This window comes from Cyrtonyx montezumae, unplaced genomic scaffold, assembly GCF_038088225.1.
Source record: "Cyrtonyx montezumae isolate F1298 unplaced genomic scaffold, pur_monq_1.0 scaffold_0, whole genome shotgun sequence".
In the NCBI taxonomy this organism is placed as follows: Eukaryota; Metazoa; Chordata; class Aves; order Galliformes; family Odontophoridae; genus Cyrtonyx; species Cyrtonyx montezumae.
The window spans coordinates 18,333,239-18,352,203 of NW_027071824.1; the positions used below are offsets into that span (position 1 = coordinate 18,333,239).

Below are 18,965 nucleotides of genomic sequence, written 5' to 3' on the forward strand. Positions count from 1 at the left end.
CTTACCTTCTCAAAAATCTCCTGGAATAAGGAGGGGAACTGAAAACCTTCCTTATGCCTGTTTAATAGTGGCAAGGTTTCTTAGGAGGAAGCTGTAGTGATAAAGCAGATCCAAAATCCAAGCGTAAAAATGGAGGACAGGCTGAGTTTTTGAGAAAAATCAACATATCAAAGAGGAGGAAGGGTTTTTCTATTTGCTGTGGTAGACATTTACTAGACTGCAGCGCACTGTTCAAACAGAAGAGCTTTCTGGGAAAGTTCTTCCACATCACATCTCATTTTTTTACCTTTGTTTTTTTTTCACCCATCTTGTTGAGCAGTATCACTGTTGGTAGAAATGGAGGCCTCAGGTGACTCACAGTGCCATCCTGTGTTTGGTCACGTTTTTTTAATGATATTAAAGTCTCAGCAGACATTTACTGTTTTCTAATCTTTTAAGAATATAGAGCTACTAGAGTCAAATTTTGTTTCGTGATGAGATAATGAACAAGTTGTGAATGTAAGCATTTATTTAAAGGAAATAGATGATTGATTGTGTTTCTGAAAGAATGATTGTCATGAAGTATTTTCATGATAATAGTACTAGTTCAAAACCTTTCTAGATAATCATTACAACCAAAGCTTTTTTGTATGCTGTATTGTATCTCAGTACTCACAGTGAACAAATAAACCTTTATGTTTTTTTCTGAAAAAGTCAGTTTGTAGTTACTGCTTCAGAAGCTGCTACTGGTTCCAGAAATTATATGCCTTTCTCTAATTTCTGTATCTTACTACTAGGAGTCATAGTTTGTGCACTTATCCAGCTGCTAAGTACTTTGACTGTCATGGATTTAACTGGCCCTGTAAATGTTAATCTGTGTGTGCCTGGGGACACTGCAGTTGCTTTTAATTGTTTGTAATGCAGCTTTCTGTTCTTAGCAACTGCATGTGTCTTTGGTTTATATCTAGTTCAGAATTTTATCTGCAAAGATATATTCAGAGGTGTTCATGTTATGTGGCATTTTTGCAGCTTCAGCCAAACAGTGCATCTGGAAGTGGTGCTTTGGAACATGATCCATCTTCCATTTATTTGCGCATCCCTGCTGGTGAAGCTGTACCTGGTCCTCTTCCTCTAGGAGTATCTGTCATCGACGCATCTGTAGCTCTCTTTGGTGTGGTTTTTCCTCATGTGTCTTACAAACATAGGTCAGTTTACATCTGTGTTCAGTTTCAGAATCTAGTTCCCCTTAGTATTAAAGTATCAGAATTAGTTCCCCTTAGTATTAAATTTTTATTCTCGAAATAAGAATCTGCTTTGAAATCTACTATCTCTAGATTTAGATGTCAGCATTTTGTGTTCATTGTGTCTCAGGATTCCCGAATATACTTAGTTGGGAAACAAAATGATTTTGTCAATTTATCAGTTTTGTAGATTAGAGTTAAAAGGTGCGGGCTGGATATCTCTCTCCTGGCTCTTCACCTGGCTTTCATAAGTGAGTCTGTGATTTACACTTAAATAAGCGATTTTATGCATAATAAAAAAGAAGTGAATTCACACGAAACATGAAGGAAAATATGCTGATCTTTATAAAGTTGTGAGTTATCAGGACTATGTTTGTCATTCAGTTTAGGTGAGTCATCACTGAGAACACAGCATAAGCTCTAAGATTCATTCAAAATGAAAGTTATCCTTCAGTACAGTACTGGTGGAAACAGCTTTTTCTTCAAGTGATCAGTCTCATTTTGCAGTAAGCAGTAGCAATAAGCCTTAAGTCTACCTGATCTGTCCTGTTGTTAGCTATGGAAAAAATTGGCTGGTTAACTGCAAATCAGTTAACTGTTCATTGTACTCCTGTTCTTGATATCTTTTAGCGAGCATTCCTTACAGCAATGCTTTATGACACGATGTTAAACTGGGGAAATAATGGGAAAAACTATAGGAGTGTGTTGAATAACACTGTTTTTGAACAGGAGTGGAGAGGCAGCATTTTTCCAGTTCTGTCCTTGTATTTTTCTAATTATACATCCAAGCAATATCTGAAGATGTCCCCTCAATAGTGTTTTCTTCAAAAGGGACAATAAACACTTAAGAATTATCTAAAAGAATTAACAGCATCCAGAATAACTACCCTTTCTGCCTAAATTGAATACCCCCTGCAGCCCTGAAGCATAATTTGTGTCTGATTTTAGAAGTCTCTTTTGTTATGTGTATTTTTTCACCTGCTGTGTTTTGCTTTGTATTTTGAAATCATATCACTTCATTATGTTCCTTCCTTCGTTTTAGGTTGCAGATGTTGGATCACTTTGCTGAATGTGTCAAGCAGGCTAAAGGTGTTCGACAGCAAGCTGTGCAGCTTAATATCTTCACTGCTGTTCTTAGTGCCCTGAAGGTAAAGCTTGCAAACTTGTTGTAGATGCAAAAATTCAGTGGTATGATTCATAGATTTGTATTCTGTACAAAAAACTGTTAGAAGAACATTACTAAAAAGCTACTACTTAAAATTTTGAAAATGTACAGTTTGACATATCAACCCCAGTGTGCAGCTGAAGGACATTCCCATTTCAGTGCATGATATGGAACGTGTCGGAGAATTCTTTGAACTTGGCTGTGAAGTTCTATCATATTTGGGCAAAAATGATTTTTTTGAGCTTTTGGTTAGGTGAAGTTTTCATGGTAGCATCAGAAGTCAAATTTCTCCCATAAGGGCTGTCTGTCATACTTGTCTTTAAGACTTAACAGAGTTTTTGGAGAGAAAATTGTCACGGATCTCACGCTAGGAAAACAATACTTCTCTTCCATGCTTTCCTCTTAAAAACATGAGCCATGTTGAAACGTGAGACAAATTTAGTGCTATTTTCTGATACAGAAGCCTGGGTTTTGCTATGCCATGCCAAAAGGCCAGAGAACTTTCAAATTTCAGGACAGAAAATGTGAATCGATGATAAAGCCATCAGTGTTTTCTGCTCAAACATGTGCAGTGCTTATGCTTTGCATGCATTTCATTATTCTTCTTAAAGTAAGGCAGTGTGTTATTAGTGGAATATCAGAACCAAAAGAGTTACAGAAAGTGTTTTTACTGCTCTGTAACACATACAGTATACTGTATAAATTTTCAAAGATGTGAACGTTAAGAAAAATATTTTCATTTAGCTACTCTCTGTGCATTACAGAAATGTAATTGAGTTCTCTAATGAAGTGATGTTAGTTAGCTTTAAAGCCTCTTTCTCTATAAACCTGTTTTTCTTTTTCCTTCCCTTTCCTCCCAGGCAAATCCTGTGTAAAACTATCTTAGATTCAATAGTACCAGCATGCATGTAGCACTGTAACACATTTGTAAACAAAGACAGGTGTAACAGGTCCATACTGTATGTGAAATAGGTAGAATGTTGGCAAAGGTGAGACTGAGTGTGTAATTGGTTTTGAGTTCTAATATTTTCAACAGGTGTATTGTAGGAAAAATGTTCACAAATATAAACAAAAAAAACCCCATGTTATTTTTTTTTAGTTGCACCTCTTTCTTACATTAATATTGCTGTTCCCTTCACCCACTTGTTTGGAATATTCTTTCACATCTGTTTATATGTAGGGGTTAGCTGAGAACAAAAGCACATTAGGACCAGAAGAAGTTCGCAAATCTGCTCTAACGCTGGTAATGGGTGCACTCGATAACCCCAACCCTATTTTGAGATGTGCAGCAGGAGAAGCTCTTGGGAGAATGGCACAAGTGGTTGGAGAAGCTACTTTCATCGCTCGAATGGCTCAGTACAGCTTTGATAAGTAAGCTGACTTTGATTCAGAAAAAGAAATATGCATAATATTATTATTATATAAATACGAAATATACGTAATAACGTAATATACTTTGGGAAGTTCTTCTACTGAATAACATTGATTACTATTTCTCTTCGTTATTACTATGACTATACAGGCCTACAGGCCTTAAAATTTTGGTGTATATTTTGTGATTCTTCCAGGAATCAAAGCTCACTTGTACAGTCACTTGGAATTAAAAACGATAGAAACGAAGAGTTTTTGGTGAATTATTTCAAGTGACTAAACTGCTTCGGATAGATAAATTTGGCTTATGCTACATATGCCTGTAATGTGAATTCTATGGTAGAATTCTATTTCATGAAAACATCTTAACAGAATCTACTGGCCAGTATTTTTTTCCATGTTCTGTCATTAATCTCAGGTCTTTACAGAGCTAACTGGTAGGTATAATAAAACAACATATTTCCCAGTTTTCATCTTAAGTGGAAGACAGTCTGTAAATCTGAATACACAATGCAGTGCATATCATTTGACTGACCACACTTCCTGTGCTTAGTCTCCACCTCTGAGTAATTAAAATTTACCTCTTTTTGTCTTGTGAAGTATCATATTTACAGTCTTCCTTTATATATTTCTGTTACTGACATCATTCATTGGTATCTCATGCAGGACTCGAGATGAGACTGGCTGCCTGTGTTGATGCTGTTGGGCCATTTTTGCAGATCTGAGATTTGTATTTGCTTTGCTGCTGCTGTTGTTCACTAGTGACTATGGACATGCTTGCCTCTCACAGACAAAAAAACCATAATTCTCCTAACTAGATATCCTTCTTTTCTATTTCTCTATTTTTTTTTTCTAATTATGAAGAGGGAAGAAAGAAAATTATTATTAAAATGTGGACTTGTTTTATGTGCAATCCAGTTTAATACCAGTATAGGTTTAATTATAGGTTAAGTAAGGCTTCTCAAAATCAGTAAAGTGTATGACAATAATGCTGTTAGTAGTAAAGTTATTTGAATAGTAATAGTATTCGAAGGATTTTTTTTTCTAACTTATTGAATTACATGACTTATTTAAATGTTTATAGGCTAAAATCTGCTCGAGATGTTGTTTCAAGAACAGGCCACTCTTTGGCTCTGGGTTGCCTACATCGATATGTTGGTGGAATAGGTTCTGGACAGCATCTGAAAACCAGTGTCAGTATTCTCTTGGCTTTGGCACAAGATGGAACTTCTCCTGAGGTCCAGGTAAAAAATAAACAAACCACAATCATCACAGAATGAATTCTAATTGTGAATGTTTTAAAACAAAAGTTAAATCACCAGTTTAGGTGCTTCTTAGTAGAGATTGTCATATAAGCCAAACTGTATGGATGTAGCATATGCTAAGGAATGTTAAGAATTACACTTGGTTAGAAATAGGCCCAAATCTGCTAGTGTTACCTTAGCTGTTGACACTAAGGCTTTAGTAACTGTCTAACGGTCAATGGATCATCAGCTGTTGGAGACTTAGCTAAGAAACAGTAATTTTCTTTGCCAAGCAATTTCCACTTGTGTGAAACTGTGAACAAAATATTGCAGTACATCTTCTAGGATTATACTATGTAATATCAACATTTGAAATCTGTTGCAAATAAACTCAAATTTCTTTTTGTATTTAGGACTAAAAAGGAACATTAGGGGAACTAGTAAGGAGATGGGGAGGCTTCTGTAGTTGAGTTTTTGTTTATCTGCTGTGTGTTAACACCATGTATGTCTCCCGAGAGGACATTTGACTGCTAAAAGTTGCTGGTAGGGTTAGAGGAGAATGGATACAGTACTGCGAGCACTGCCTTTGGGGTTATGGATTGTGTATAAATAATGCATGGTGCAGAAAGTTTCCTAAGTTGAAAGTATTTGGAAATCAGGATAGCATGCTATGTCTTAATTCTTCCAGGAAAAATTTCAGGGGAGCAGTATCTTCTTCTATCTTTACTGTCCTGTAACTCTTCGATTGTGGATGCTGCTATAAAAAGAGCATATGGAGCAGTACGTCTATATTGATGTGAATTTAAATGTTAAAAGGCAAAGTAATGGATCTTCCCCATTTTCTTCAGCAAAATCTATCAGAGCACTAAAGTAAAATAATTGCTAAAGAAGGGAGGGGTGAAAAAGGGAACTTTTTTGAGTAAAAGCAAATACTTGTTTATAATTATTGTTCTAAGTTGTGGCTTAGAAAGACTAGTTTTGTCTGGAGATGTTAAAAAAATCTATAAATGCAATTTAAAGTCACTTTTAAACTTCCTTAGTTTATATAGAATAAGACAAACTTGAGTTTGGATATATAGCTTCACTTTATTTATGAGTAAGTAGTTTTGAAGTGTGTACTTGTATACCATCATCTCAAAACAAAATGGAGAATGTTACTGCTTTATAAAAAACATGAATGAGAAATTTATTTCCTATAAAGCTTTAGTGACTAAAAACCTGTTTCCTCTCTCACTTTTTGCTTTTTCAGTTGCAGTAAATTACTTTGTTCTTTTGATATTTCCTTCCGAATTTACAACAGAAGTGATTCTGTATTTTTCCCCTTCTTAAGGGTCACTTCTTTTTTTCCTTTTTTTATTTTTTTATTTTTTAAGTGGACTTGTTTCTATTTTTTTTTTTGTTTGCTCAAATTCCTTGTCATCTGTATCTCCGTTATCCATAGAATTGCTGGCAGCCAGGCAGCGTGTTAGAAATATTTCAGCTTCCAGGTGATTGCTTGAGACTGTGATCTTCAAAACACTTCTGGAGTCAGAGAAGCTAACTAGATGTGTAAGCAAGGATGTGCAGTGCTAAGCTCGATTCACACATAAGTTTCGATAACTTTCCTGAATACGTTACTCAATTTTATTTTATTTTTCTTTTATTTAATAGACCTGGTCACTTCATTCACTTGCCTTGATAGTTGATTCTAGTGGACCAATGTACCGTGGATATGTGGAGCCAACGCTTTCACTAGTTCTTACCCTGCTTTTAACTGTTCCACCATCACATACAGAAGTGCATCAATGCTTAGGCCGATGTCTCGGAGCTATAATAACTACTGTTGGGCCTGAGCTGCAAGGTTAGTGTGAATCTGAAGAGGAATAAAAAATTAACTTGTATAAAGCCACTTCATCACAACCTTAAATGGAGGATAATCAAATTTTGTCTGTTACAGTTGAAGGGTGTGAGGGAGGGATTTAACACTATAGTGTCCTGCAAGGAACTTCAGTTCTGACTTTGAACATAGTTGGTGATGTTTTCTTATGGCTTTGCTGTTTTTTTTTTTGTTTTTTTTTTTTTAATTCAGTTTGAAATTTGTATAAAAATGTTACAGTGACGTATGGTGTTCTGGCTTATAACAACTTTGTGCTTGCCAGAAATGGATTTTGTGGGGCAAGACTTCTCTACTTCTTCAACACATTGGTAGCTTTATTTTTGACGGATGCCAAGAGCTTAAGCTGGTCATAGTTGTTGATGTTGTGAATAATAACTAATTTGCACTCATTCTTGACATTTTTATATCATGGTACTTTACCATAACAAGTAAGACTTTTTTTTTCACACCAAACACTACATCTGAAGTTCTGTGGCTGAGATGGACTCAGGCCGTGTTTTTACCTAGTGGATTTTTTTTTTAGGAATATTTGAGGCTGGTCCTTAAGGCAGTGTCATAGAGCTAGCCACTAATGAAATTCAAATTGTGAAAAATTGGATTCATGTTTCTAGTTTCAAAAAGTTTCTAGATTGTTAATTTAACTTGAGTATCTACTTGCTCTTTTGATTTGGAATGTTGTGGCACTTTTTAATAAGTCCTTATACTGAAAATCTTTTGCAGGCATTTTCTGTAATTCAGAAATATAAACATCATACAGGTTAATTAGAGTATTATTTTTCAGATTAAGTTCTGCTCTTCAAAATATGTGTTCTGTTAAAGCAATGTGACTCATCCAGTGGAGATAACCAAAATAACCTGCATGTATCTGCAAGCATTGTCTAACATGCTAGGAAATGGTTCTGTGCATGAAATATTGCCTATATATACATAGAATGGAAAAGACATTCACAGTTGAAATTCAGTTAACCTTACTGGTTTTATGTCCTGAGAAGATATTTTCAAAATACTTTCATTTGAAGATTGTTGATCCAAAATTTCATTTGGACTTCATAACTGAGCTGAAATACTAAGGTACTGAAACGCACTGTAGTGATTCTTTCAAGTTGCACTGCTTTTCAGTAGGAATTCAGAGAAGCTGCGTGTTATAATTCTGTCAACTTTTTTGTGCATGGAAATTTGTTGGACGAAGATTTAAAATCTACCTCAGTCATACAAAAACTTTGCTGTGTTAAGGGTATTGTATATGTCATCAGGTAACGGAGCTACAATTTCAACAATCCGTTCGTCCTGTTTGGTGGGATGTGCAATCACTCAAGACCATTCAGACTCGCTCGTTCAGGCAGCAGCCATATCCTGCCTTCAGCAGCTTCATATGTTTGCCCCACGGCATGTCAACCTATCCAGTCTGGTTCCCAGTCTTTGTGTGAGTACAGAATCAGTTCCTTGTGTTTCTCCAAGTTTTATGTATGTGCTTAGCAAGGGGCACAGGAGAAGCATTTAGCAAGATGCCAGGGGTGCCCATGCATAACAAAGAAGTGACATCTGCAGAACATTATTGTGCACTAAAGGAATATTAGATGCTTCTCAGAATGCTGCCCAAATTGAAGTCATAAAACTGGATTCTCTTTCACTGTAGTAACGCACTACCAAGAGCTTTTATAGTATTGCTCAATAAAAAGATACTGAAATGCCTCATCCCTTCCAGCTGACTGCATGCACACAGGGAAGAAAGTGAACTTGGGAAAGGTGGGAGTTCTTGGATTTCTTTTACCACTGTCAGCATGGTAGATGCTGATGCTCAGATTCTTGCGCTGCCTTTCTGATTAGCATTGCTTTCTCCCTCTGCTACTGTTGGGTCAGCAAATCCTGGCTTAAACCAGGAAACAGGTGCTGGAACCCAAAACTTATGAAGTGCATCTGTAAGAGAAAGATGCGTGTTTTTGTTTCTTTATTCCTTTTTTTAATCCTTGCATTGTTACATGCTTTCCCCTGCATACATGCCTTTACTTTCACCCACTGCTTCTGTGCAGCCACTTGTCCTTGCACAAAATTTTGCAAAATTTGACAGTGTTGCAACGTATCCAGAAATATCTAGGCTCTTTTGTATAAATACTGTGCACAGTGTGGCAAATAGTTCTTCTAGTTAGTTGCTGTGTAAGCACTAGTGGGTAATACTACAGAAAATGAAGTTACTGCTGGCTTGACTAGTACTGTTTTGAAAACTTTTCCTAGGCTTCCTGCTATTCATTTTGTGTTTCCTAATGATCCTTTATTAAACAAAAGCTGTTTTCCTTCACTTTTTTTTTCATATTCCTTACTTCCAAATTATATGTTGTTTGGTAAGCTTTCCTTTGAATTGTCTTGTTCATTTCTTTTTACTGTGAACTTATAGATAGGTAGGTAAAATCTGCATTACCTTTCCCCTTTTACAAACTTTTCATTTCATTCTGACTTGCTCTTGCATGGAATTAATGCCAGGTATCAAATTTAAACCATGGCGTTGCTTTCTGCTTTCCTGCATTGGCATCATAACCACTGGATGTTTGTGTTCTAACCAAAAACAAGGAATTGCTTCAGTGTGGTATTTAGAGGATTGTATAAAAGTGTATTTGTTTTTTCAGTATTGAAGTCTTGTGTATTCACAGACAGAATAAAGATCTACTGTTGCAATGCTTTATACACTATACAACCCTTTCATTTAGGGTTGTAATTTCCATCCACATAATAACCTAATACTGAGAAAGCAAATGTGTATTCAGTTTATTAAAAACAATTTCCCCAGGGTAAATAAAGAGTCAGTTTCTTAAAGAGCACTCATCATCTCTTCCACTGTGGAAAAACATACGGTTCTCTGTGCAGCTACTACCTCTCAAGGAAATAGTTACCATGCACAATTCTTCCAAAGAAAAATATTTGCTTGTACTTGAGGTGATTCAAAAGGAAATGGAAGCCCAGTGTTGGTTAGCAAAGAGACCTGGAGCTGTCGTCTTGACAGAAACATATGAAAACATATACTATAAATTCAGCTGCATGCTTGAAATGGAAGATTTTATGGTAGTTGTGTGGTCACTTTTGAAGTGATTTATAGTGATAGAAGAATATGATGTGGAGTAGTGTTCAAGAGCGTAACAGACTGGAAATTATAATTTGTCTAAAATCATACTGGCACAGTAGTTCTAATATTAAAGCTTTCAACAGGTAACAACTGTCAGCTCCATATATACCAGCTTTATTTTCAAGTTTCTGCTTTCAGAAAGTGCTTACTTGTGAACTTTCAAGATCTTGTAAAGAGCTTGATAGCTGGCAGCTCCCATAGGGGCATGTAATTGGAAAGTAGTATACTGACAGTCCTTAGCAACGCTTATTCATATGGAAGTGCAGTTCACTCACTTGCAATTGTTCTGATTTAGGTTCATTTGTGCAGCTCCCACTTGTTGCTTCGCCGGGCTGCAGTTGCATGTTTACGACAGCTTGCTCAGAGAGAGGCAGCAGAAGTATGTGAATATGCCATGAGCTTAGCAAAAAATGCTGGAGACAAAGAGAACAGTGGCATCAGTAAGTACTTCTTTCACATGGTCTCTTTGTGACAGTTGAGTGTGTGTATTCATGCATGTGTGTGATTTGTGTTCAGGAAGAAAAAAGAAACCCACTCTCAAACCATTCCTACCAACTCTAATAACGTTTCTCCCCACCTCTGCTTTCCTCTTGAATTTTACTTGTCAACTCCAAACTTTATAGGAAGTAAAGTAAGTTTTTCTGCCCTACTGGCAAATAGAAATCAAATAGAGAATAAACTATATATACAGTGGAAATGTTTTATAGTTTTTCTAGTATTTTACGTCTTCCTCTGTTGAAAATTGACTTAACTGTATGTTGTTTGATGGTGATATCTAGTTGTGTTATATTCTCTTAGCAGCACATCTACTAGCCTGTGGGCTATGCTGATTGGTTCAATAATTGCATGCAACATTTTATCCTGAAAATAGGAAGTTCAACAGTTTTGATCAGGATAGTGTTTTTCATATTGAGCAGGGAGGTGATCATCCCCCTGTACTCAGCTCTGGTACGGCCGCACCTCGAGTACTGTGTTCAGTTTTGGGCCCCTCACTACAAGAAGGACATTGAGGCCCTGGAGCGTGTTCAGAGAAGGGCAACAAAACTGGTGAGGGGTCTGGAGCACAAGTCTTATGAGGAGCGGCTGAGGGAGCTGGGATTGTTTAGTCTGGAGAAGAGGAGGCTCAGAGGAGACCTTATTGCACTCTACCACTTCCTGAAGGGGGGTTGTGGTGAGGAGGGGGTGGGCTTCTTCTCCCTGATAAATAACGACAGGACGAGAGGGAATGGCCACAAGTTGCGCCGGGGAAGATTTAGATTAGACCTGAGGAAACCTTTTTTTTCTCTGAAAGAGTGGTCAGGCACTGGAATGGCCTGCCTAGGGAGGTGGTTGAGGCACCATCCCTAGCGCTGTTCAAGAAGCGTTTAGATGAGGTGCTAAAGGATTTGATTTAGTAGTTGGGTAGGGATAGTGATAGGAGGATGGTTGGACTAGATGATCTTGTAGGTCCTTTCCAACTTTATGAACCTTATGAACCTTATCGTGAGCTTGGTTAATATGAAATCCTACCAATTAAGTATATCTCTAGAAAGTCAATTATTATGAGTTTTTACAAAATGATAGGATGTATACCTTGAGGATAATAATTGTTCTTTTGTTTGTTTGTTTGTTTTAAGTAATCCTCAGATACTATTTGTCTGGGGGGGGGGAAGAATGCTGTAAAGTTGTTCTAATGCTAATTTTGAAGAAATTCAGTAACATCATGGTGTATCATTTCCCAAACTGTGCTGCTTACATGAATTCAGTGCCTAAGTCTCATTTGTTATTCCTAACTTAAAATGGAGCTACTGATTTCAGAGACACTGTCATTTTGCAGATATGAATACTTTTGCACCTGGAGCTGGTTCTCGGCGAGATGGTCATTCCCGACATCAGGGGGTTAATATAACAGAGACAGGCCTCGAAGGTGTCCTCTTTGGTATGCTGGATCGAGAAACGGATCGGAAGTTGTGCTCAGATATTCATGATACTCTTGGACATATGCTTTCATCGTTGGCAGTAGAAAACCTTTCTCATTGGCTGATGCTTTGTAAGGATGTCCTAGCAGCTTCCAGTGGTAAGCGTTCTATAGCGTGCACATATAAGATGGTATGTCCTTAGAATTACCATCTTCTGTCAATATTTATTTTGAGCTTGTCTTTTGTCCTAGTTAAGATTTAGCTTCTGTTGTGTATGCAGCTTTGCCTACTAATCATTAAAAGTACACAGATGAAATTATCGTGTTATGTTCCATTTTTAAAAGTAACATTTCTTTTTAGATAAAAAGAAGTTGCTGCCCATTGTGAAAGCAGACAAATGCTTTTTAGTGTTTATGTGTCAGACGTGTAGAGAAGGAACAGGGCTGTACATACTCTGAGCTTTCCTTTATTTTCTTTGAGCTGCTGATGTGAAGATGGGTTACCATGGTGATGAAACTTTTCTGCTTGTTGTTCAGCTTTGCGGATTTGTTTGCAACGATCTTGTCCTCTGAGACCTTATACCTCTTTTCCAGCTTGAAGGATATCTGTGATGCAGGTTCTGCTAATTTGCTGTGTGTTTATGCTTATTTGTTGGCATATTGTGAATTCATCTTGAAGCTTTTCCTACTTCTTGTCTTCTTCACGCTTACTGATGAGTAGTGCTACCAATCATTTCTTTATTCGATTATATTTGCTGTTTATCTGCCCTGTGGGAAAGACCTCACTTCCTGAATTTGAACACAGGATATCCTTTCCTTGTTTTATGTGGGTTGGATTTTAGAGTTGTTAATGCAATTGTTTGATCTTCTCTTCATGTTTTCAGTAGATTAAATAATCTGAGATTATATTTGAATAAATTCATCTCAGTTGTAGTTGGCATCTTCATTTTACACTCTTTGATACCACTAAGTGGTATGTGAACAAAATCTAGTTTGCTTTTTAAGTAGACAAGCTTTCCTGGTTGGTTTCTCAAAACGTTCCTATTTTGAGTTTGCTTCATCCATTTACCATAGCCTCTCTCTCTTTTGAGTATTTTGGGTTTTAGAATCATAGAATCATTAAGACTGGAAAAGACATGTAAGTCAAATCATCAGTCCATCACCACTGTGCTCACTGAACAATTTCCCTCAGTGCCACATCTAAATGTTTTCTGAACATCTCCAGGGATGGTGATTCCACCACCTCTGTGCACAGCCTGTTCCAATGCCTCACCACTCTTTCTGAGATGCAGTCTTTCCTAGTATCCAATCTGAAGCTCCTCTGGTTTTAGGCCATCACCCATCATTCTATCACTAGTTAGCTGAGAGAAGAGGCCAAACACCACATTGCTACAGCCTCCTTTAGATCCTTGTAGAGAGTGATAAGGTCTCCTCTCAGCCTCTTCTCCAATCTCAACAATAAACAAACCCAGTTCCCTTAGCCCCTCCCCATAAGACCTGTGCTCCAGATCCTTCATCAGCTTTGTTGCCCTCCTCTGGATGTGCTCTAGGGCCTCTGTCTCTCTTGTAGTGAAGGGCACAGCACTAAATATGGCACTGGAAATGTGGCTTCACTAGTGCTGAGTAAAGAGGGAGGATCACTTCCCCGAAACCCTACTGGTTGCACTATTTGTTCTACAAGCTAGGATGCTATTGGTCTTCTTGGCCACCTGGGCACACTGCTGGTTCAGCAGGCTGAACCCCCAGATCCTTTTCCTCTGTGCATTTTTCCAGCCATTCTGCCCTAGGCCATGCATTGTCTGGGGTTGTTGTGAGCAAGGTGCAAGACCTGACATTTGGTCTTGCTGAAGCTCATACAATTGACCTCTGCCCATCAATCCAAGCTATCCAGATTCCTCTCCTCTATAGGGCCTTCCTACCCTTAGGCAGATTGATACTTCCCAACTTGATGTCATGTGCAGACTTACTGGGGATGCACTCAATTCCCTCATCCAGATCATCAATAAAGATATTAAATGAGGCTGGGGAACACTATTCGTGAATGCATGCCAGCTGGATGTCCCTTGGTTCACTACCACCCTCTGGGCCTGACCCTCCAGCCAATTCTTAACCAAGTGAAGAGTATGCCTGTCCTAAGTTCAGACTTTCTAAGAAATATGCCTTAGTTGGAGTACATTACTCTTGCATTGACTACTTCTAATTCTCTAATTATTGCAAGAGTAGTTTTTGTTAGTGACTTGGCATTTTGCTGATTTAGACCTTGTCATTGAGACTTTATATTTTCATATCTGAATAATAGAAGTGTATACTCGTGTTTGGTGGGTACTTCTTTGTTTTTTGGTCCATTTATTTGTTTTTAATGGGATAATTGAAGTCATTTTATTTTCTGAAATGAAATCTCACAGCCACACTTACAGAAAATAACTTATTGGATGTTAAACATGTTACTGGTTGCCATAAACAGCTTGCTTGGTTGTGTATCTGTCCCACAGCACGGAACTTGGTAGATTTGCTTCAATTTAAAATATATAGTAGCATTTATTTGAAAAAGGAATTGGGTAGAGGCCAAACTAATTCTTTGATTCTGAGCCTGGTAGTCTCCTTACCATGTTTACTAGTAATTTAATAGCTTAATTTTCAAAGCTGAGAAGTTCAGACATAGGATTCAGTCATAGCTAGTATATGAGATTAGAAGTGAATTTTTTTTTATTATGTTTTTATTTTTAATTACTTATGTTACTATCTTCTTTACTTTTTTATTTTTTATAGTTTTTTACTTTTTTTTTTTTTTAAGTTTTTTAATTTGTGTGGATGTTTCAGCAGGAGAGTGTGTTTAGAATCTTGATGGATTTGAGTATGTTCTTAGTCATCTGTAGTTTTTCACAGGAGGATTATTTAAAAATTGTTCTTTATTGTAGACATGAGCACTGCAGCTCCATTGGGAGGAGGAAAGGATGAAGAATCTGAGAAGAAGGATGAGATGGATGATGATACAATGTTTACTACCCTGGGTGAAGAGGATAAAACCAAGCCTTCTGTAGCTCCTCGCTGGGCAACTCGTGTATTTGCAGCTGACTGCCTGTGCCGAGTGATCATGCTGTGTGAGAATGCAAACAAGGCACACTTTGATCTGGCTCTGGCTCGTTCAGCCAGACTTAAAAACCCAAAAAGTAATTATAGAGTGTGCATGTTTAATTTTGTTTCTTCTTTTATTGTTGATACTTCTTTGCAGCTTAAAATTACACCATCAAGATAAAAAGATTAAGCTCTTAAAAAATGAACTTCCTTTCATTCAAACAGTTAGAAACAGGAAAAAGGAAAAGGCCAAAGCTGTGGTTATGTAACCATTAGTTACCATGCTATGAATACAAAGTGACATTTGCTGGAGAATGTAACTTTTAACAGTCTGATCTGCTTGGGGATGGGGGTTACAAAGGGTTTGCAAACTCTTTCAGTTTGGAATAGAAGCAGTGGACTTCTGCTCAAATGTAAGCTGGGAGTAGTTTATCTGAGTTTAACCTAATGATAGTGATTAAATACAATTCATATTATTTTAGCATTTCCACAGCAAAGGAGTGCTAGGAAAGAAAAAAAGATAGAGCTGGGTAATATTTCTGTAGCAGAGTGAGGGACATGGGATGGATGTGGACCCAGCTGCTTTATGATATCCATGAGACTGAAAAATATCATGTTTTCAAGATATGCATATAACTTAGAGAATAACTGAGATGCTGGGGATGACATAACACATTTTTCACAAAACAATTTCAAACTAGTAGTGGGAAGTTTCTACCCTTTGATCATCCACGTGTAATGGTTATGGTGCATAGAAATTGTTTGCCTTCAGCCCTGTAGCATAGTGTTCACAAGGAGATTATGTGCTTGTAGGCTGAATTTCATATATAAAGATCCTAGAATGCAGAGGATTTGTTGAGTTTAGCACCTGCATTATTACATGCTTCTGTTCTAATATGGATGTTTATCATGTGTCTGGTTCCAGAACTGTGCATTGGTTTTGATGAGATTGTTGGTTTTTATTTGATTAGAGGTTGGGGTCAGTGTTTGAAGAGTGAAAAGAGTGAGCTTTGGGAAGCTGATTTTGTAAATGATGTTGCACTAAAAGATCTACTTTTACGTAGGATCCTACAGGGCATCGTGCATAACAGTCCTGTGAATTTACATCTCCACGTTTATTTCATGTGAACTTGATTTGTTTGGTATCATCATAAAAGAAAAAATCATCAAACCTCTACTCAAAAATTCAACTTATATATTATTTCAACTTTGCTACTGTATCTTTGATCTGAAAAATTAAGAACACTCATTACTGCTTGCATGCCTCTGAAAATTTCAGCTACAAAGTTAACTTTATTTCTGTCTCTAGGCTTGAAAAGATCTAGAGCATTAATCATTGCGGTTTTTAAGTAATTTATTTTCATAGTGATACTACAAGGTGTGGTAATTCCAAACTGAAAGGAGAGAAAGAAAAAAATATAAAACCCTGAAAGATTTTTTCTTCTCTTTGTGAGTTATGTGGTGCTCTTGTCTACATGTTGGTGCCTGCTTCCTCACAGCCTTGAATGTGGCCCTTGGGAACAGAAATAGAATGACATACTCAGTTCTCAAGTGTTTACATTTGGTGAGGCTTTCTTCTGTCAGCAGGGGTCACTATAAGCATAGAACTCAAGAGCTACCTTAAAGATTTTCTGTATCTATGGGGTAGGAAGGAATCATGAAGTTGGTTTAATGTGTTCCTATCTCTTACAAGCTACTCAGACACATTTAAAATATTCTGTCCGATGCATTTCTTTTTTATATATATCTTGTATTTTGTTTCAAATTTGTGCTTAATTTTTAAGATTGTCTTGAGAATAAGTGTTATGTCAGTTTAAAGGAGGTGGGAGGAAAAACAGATTATGTTCTTGTATTTCTTCCATTCCTCAAATGTGTACCTTTGGAAAAGAACACATGAAATTTGCATGTCTCAGTCAGGAAAATATTACAAATGTCTGTCATGTCAGCTATATTTTAAGTTATTAAATAGTTCTTTTTTTGTTCTATTTTAAGATGACTTCTTAGTACTCCATCTCTCTGACCTTATTAGAATGGCATTCATGGCTGCAACTGATCACAGCAACCAATTGCGAATGGCAGGTCTTCAAGCTCTTGAAGACATTATCAAGAAATTTGCATCGGTTCCTGAGCCAGAGTTTCCAGGCCATGTGATACTGGAGCAATACCAGGCTAATGTGAGACCTTCTTTATAACTTCATGAAACTGTATATTTATGCCAATATGCCAGAATTAGCTTTGAGAACATTTTGTAACTTCAAAAGACCTGTGAAGAGGTTTTTTGTTTGAAAATGTACTGAAGAGGCAGCTTTGTTTACCCCTTTGAAATTTGTGCATCTCTTCCTATTTATCATAATTTATTAGCTGACAAAATTAAAAAATCAGTAGCTATTGATTCTTGAAAGCCAAATACTACAAATTAAACTTGATTTTTTTTTTTTTGCAAGAGTGATATTTCATTAGTAGAATGAAGAATTTGGAAATAACACTAATTCAGTTCCAGAGTGAATCTAATACATCTCTTTTCTTGGGAAGTAATGAATACACTTCTTGTTAGAGTGAAAATGACAAAAATATGGGAATGGACAGTGAGCAGTTGAAGATTTATTTTGGGAAATTATTGCATAGTTTTGTTGCTTAGCTTAACTCTTGTCTTCTGCTTTCGGAGTTCTAAATACATCATAACAGTTTTCTATATCATACTGAAATATCAGTACTGCAGATCTGACTGTTATAAATATATATCCTGCATAAAATTAATCTTTTGCCTGCGGCTTGATTGTGAGAATTAGTAAAGCTTAAGAATAGTGTGCTTTGAAGGACAAGTTTTTGCTTTTGTTGGCTGTCTCCTATTGCTTTCAATCTATAATCAGTTGTGCTAGTTCTTTCACTTCAGATTTCCACCTTGCAAACAATTGTGTGCATGATTCATCCCACTGACTTCAGTATTTACATTGATCATAAGATGAATGCTTGCAAGAATGAGTTTTCACTTGATCACTCCTGTTTGAGAGTGGCAGGGTATCTTACCCACACTAACAAATACAAGAGAGAAATTTGTAAAATGTTGAAGCATTATTCTAAAATTTAAAAAAATAATAATAATAACCTGATTTTAAAATGATTGAATCTCTATTATTCTCCTCTTGGTCACTTTACTATTTTTACAATCAACTGATATCAATGGGGCTGTATTGTGTGCAAGGAGTATCATATTATGAACCTTGTCATTTTTCTGCTTACATAACTGCTTTCATGGCAGTGTAGGATTTTTTTTATTTTTGCTCCCAGTGTTCACACTGTGATTGATTTCCTGTTGCTTTGGAAGCCTTGGAACATATCAGTTATGTTTTGCTGATGTGTGTTGATCAGTCTCCTAAGACTTTAAATACACGTGTTTTCTAGACTGCGTTTTAACTTAATAGTCTACGGTAGTGCACTCATCCATAGAAGTGTCAGTGCACAGCTTAAAAAAAATTTGTTTCTCATACAAAAATATCCTTTTGAGCAGGGACGCTTGCTATGAGAATTAGAAAGGCAATATGGTCTCTCCTAATTATGTTACCTTTTGGAAATATATTAAAAGATAGGACAAAGTTAGGGTTAAGGGCTTTTTCTTCCTGCCCACTGGAGTGACTTGGCTAACTCTGGAATCACTCCTAGAGTTGCTCTGATTTCCTCTAGCCTGTCAGGTTTTGCTGTTCTGTACCTCCTGTGCCTACCAGCCTTCTCTACCTTGCCACCATCCCTTCCCTTTTTCCCACCTCAGGTTACCTGTTTTTCTCTGATTTCTCTTCAGTGTTTTCAGAATTCACAAATGCTTCAAGTCAGGCTTTCATCCTATTCTCTTCCTGTCTTCTTCTTCTTCCTTCTACAGTGCTGTAACTATTGCTTCTGTATCTTTGTTTTGGTTCCTTTTGTTTCAGAAAAACACTGTCTTAGAGCAATTGGCTAATTCTCTTTTTTTCTGTCATTGTAAGAATGTGATGCAGATGCTGTAATGAA

The 18,965-nt window shown here is 36.9% G+C and overlaps 1 protein-coding gene across 2 annotated transcripts in view; it reads left to right on the forward strand.

The window, feature by feature from the left end:
• HEATR5B (HEAT repeat containing 5B) overlaps positions 1-18,965 on the forward strand; it is a 54,751-nt gene that overhangs the window by 15,337 nt on the left and 20,449 nt on the right. For both annotated transcript variants that reach the window (XM_065729278.1, XM_065729288.1), the window contains exons 16-25: positions 1,009-1,184; positions 2,263-2,368; positions 3,566-3,756; positions 4,841-5,000; positions 6,651-6,840; positions 8,130-8,299; positions 10,287-10,431; positions 11,808-12,047; positions 14,807-15,058; positions 16,956-17,137. In XM_065729278.1, the coding sequence (XP_065585350.1) occupies positions 1,009-1,184; positions 2,263-2,368; positions 3,566-3,756; positions 4,841-5,000; positions 6,651-6,840; positions 8,130-8,299; positions 10,287-10,431; positions 11,808-12,047; positions 14,807-15,058; positions 16,956-17,137 (1,812 nt within the window). The remainder of the gene's footprint in view (positions 1-1,008; positions 1,185-2,262; positions 2,369-3,565; positions 3,757-4,840; positions 5,001-6,650; positions 6,841-8,129; positions 8,300-10,286; positions 10,432-11,807; positions 12,048-14,806; positions 15,059-16,955; positions 17,138-18,965) is intronic.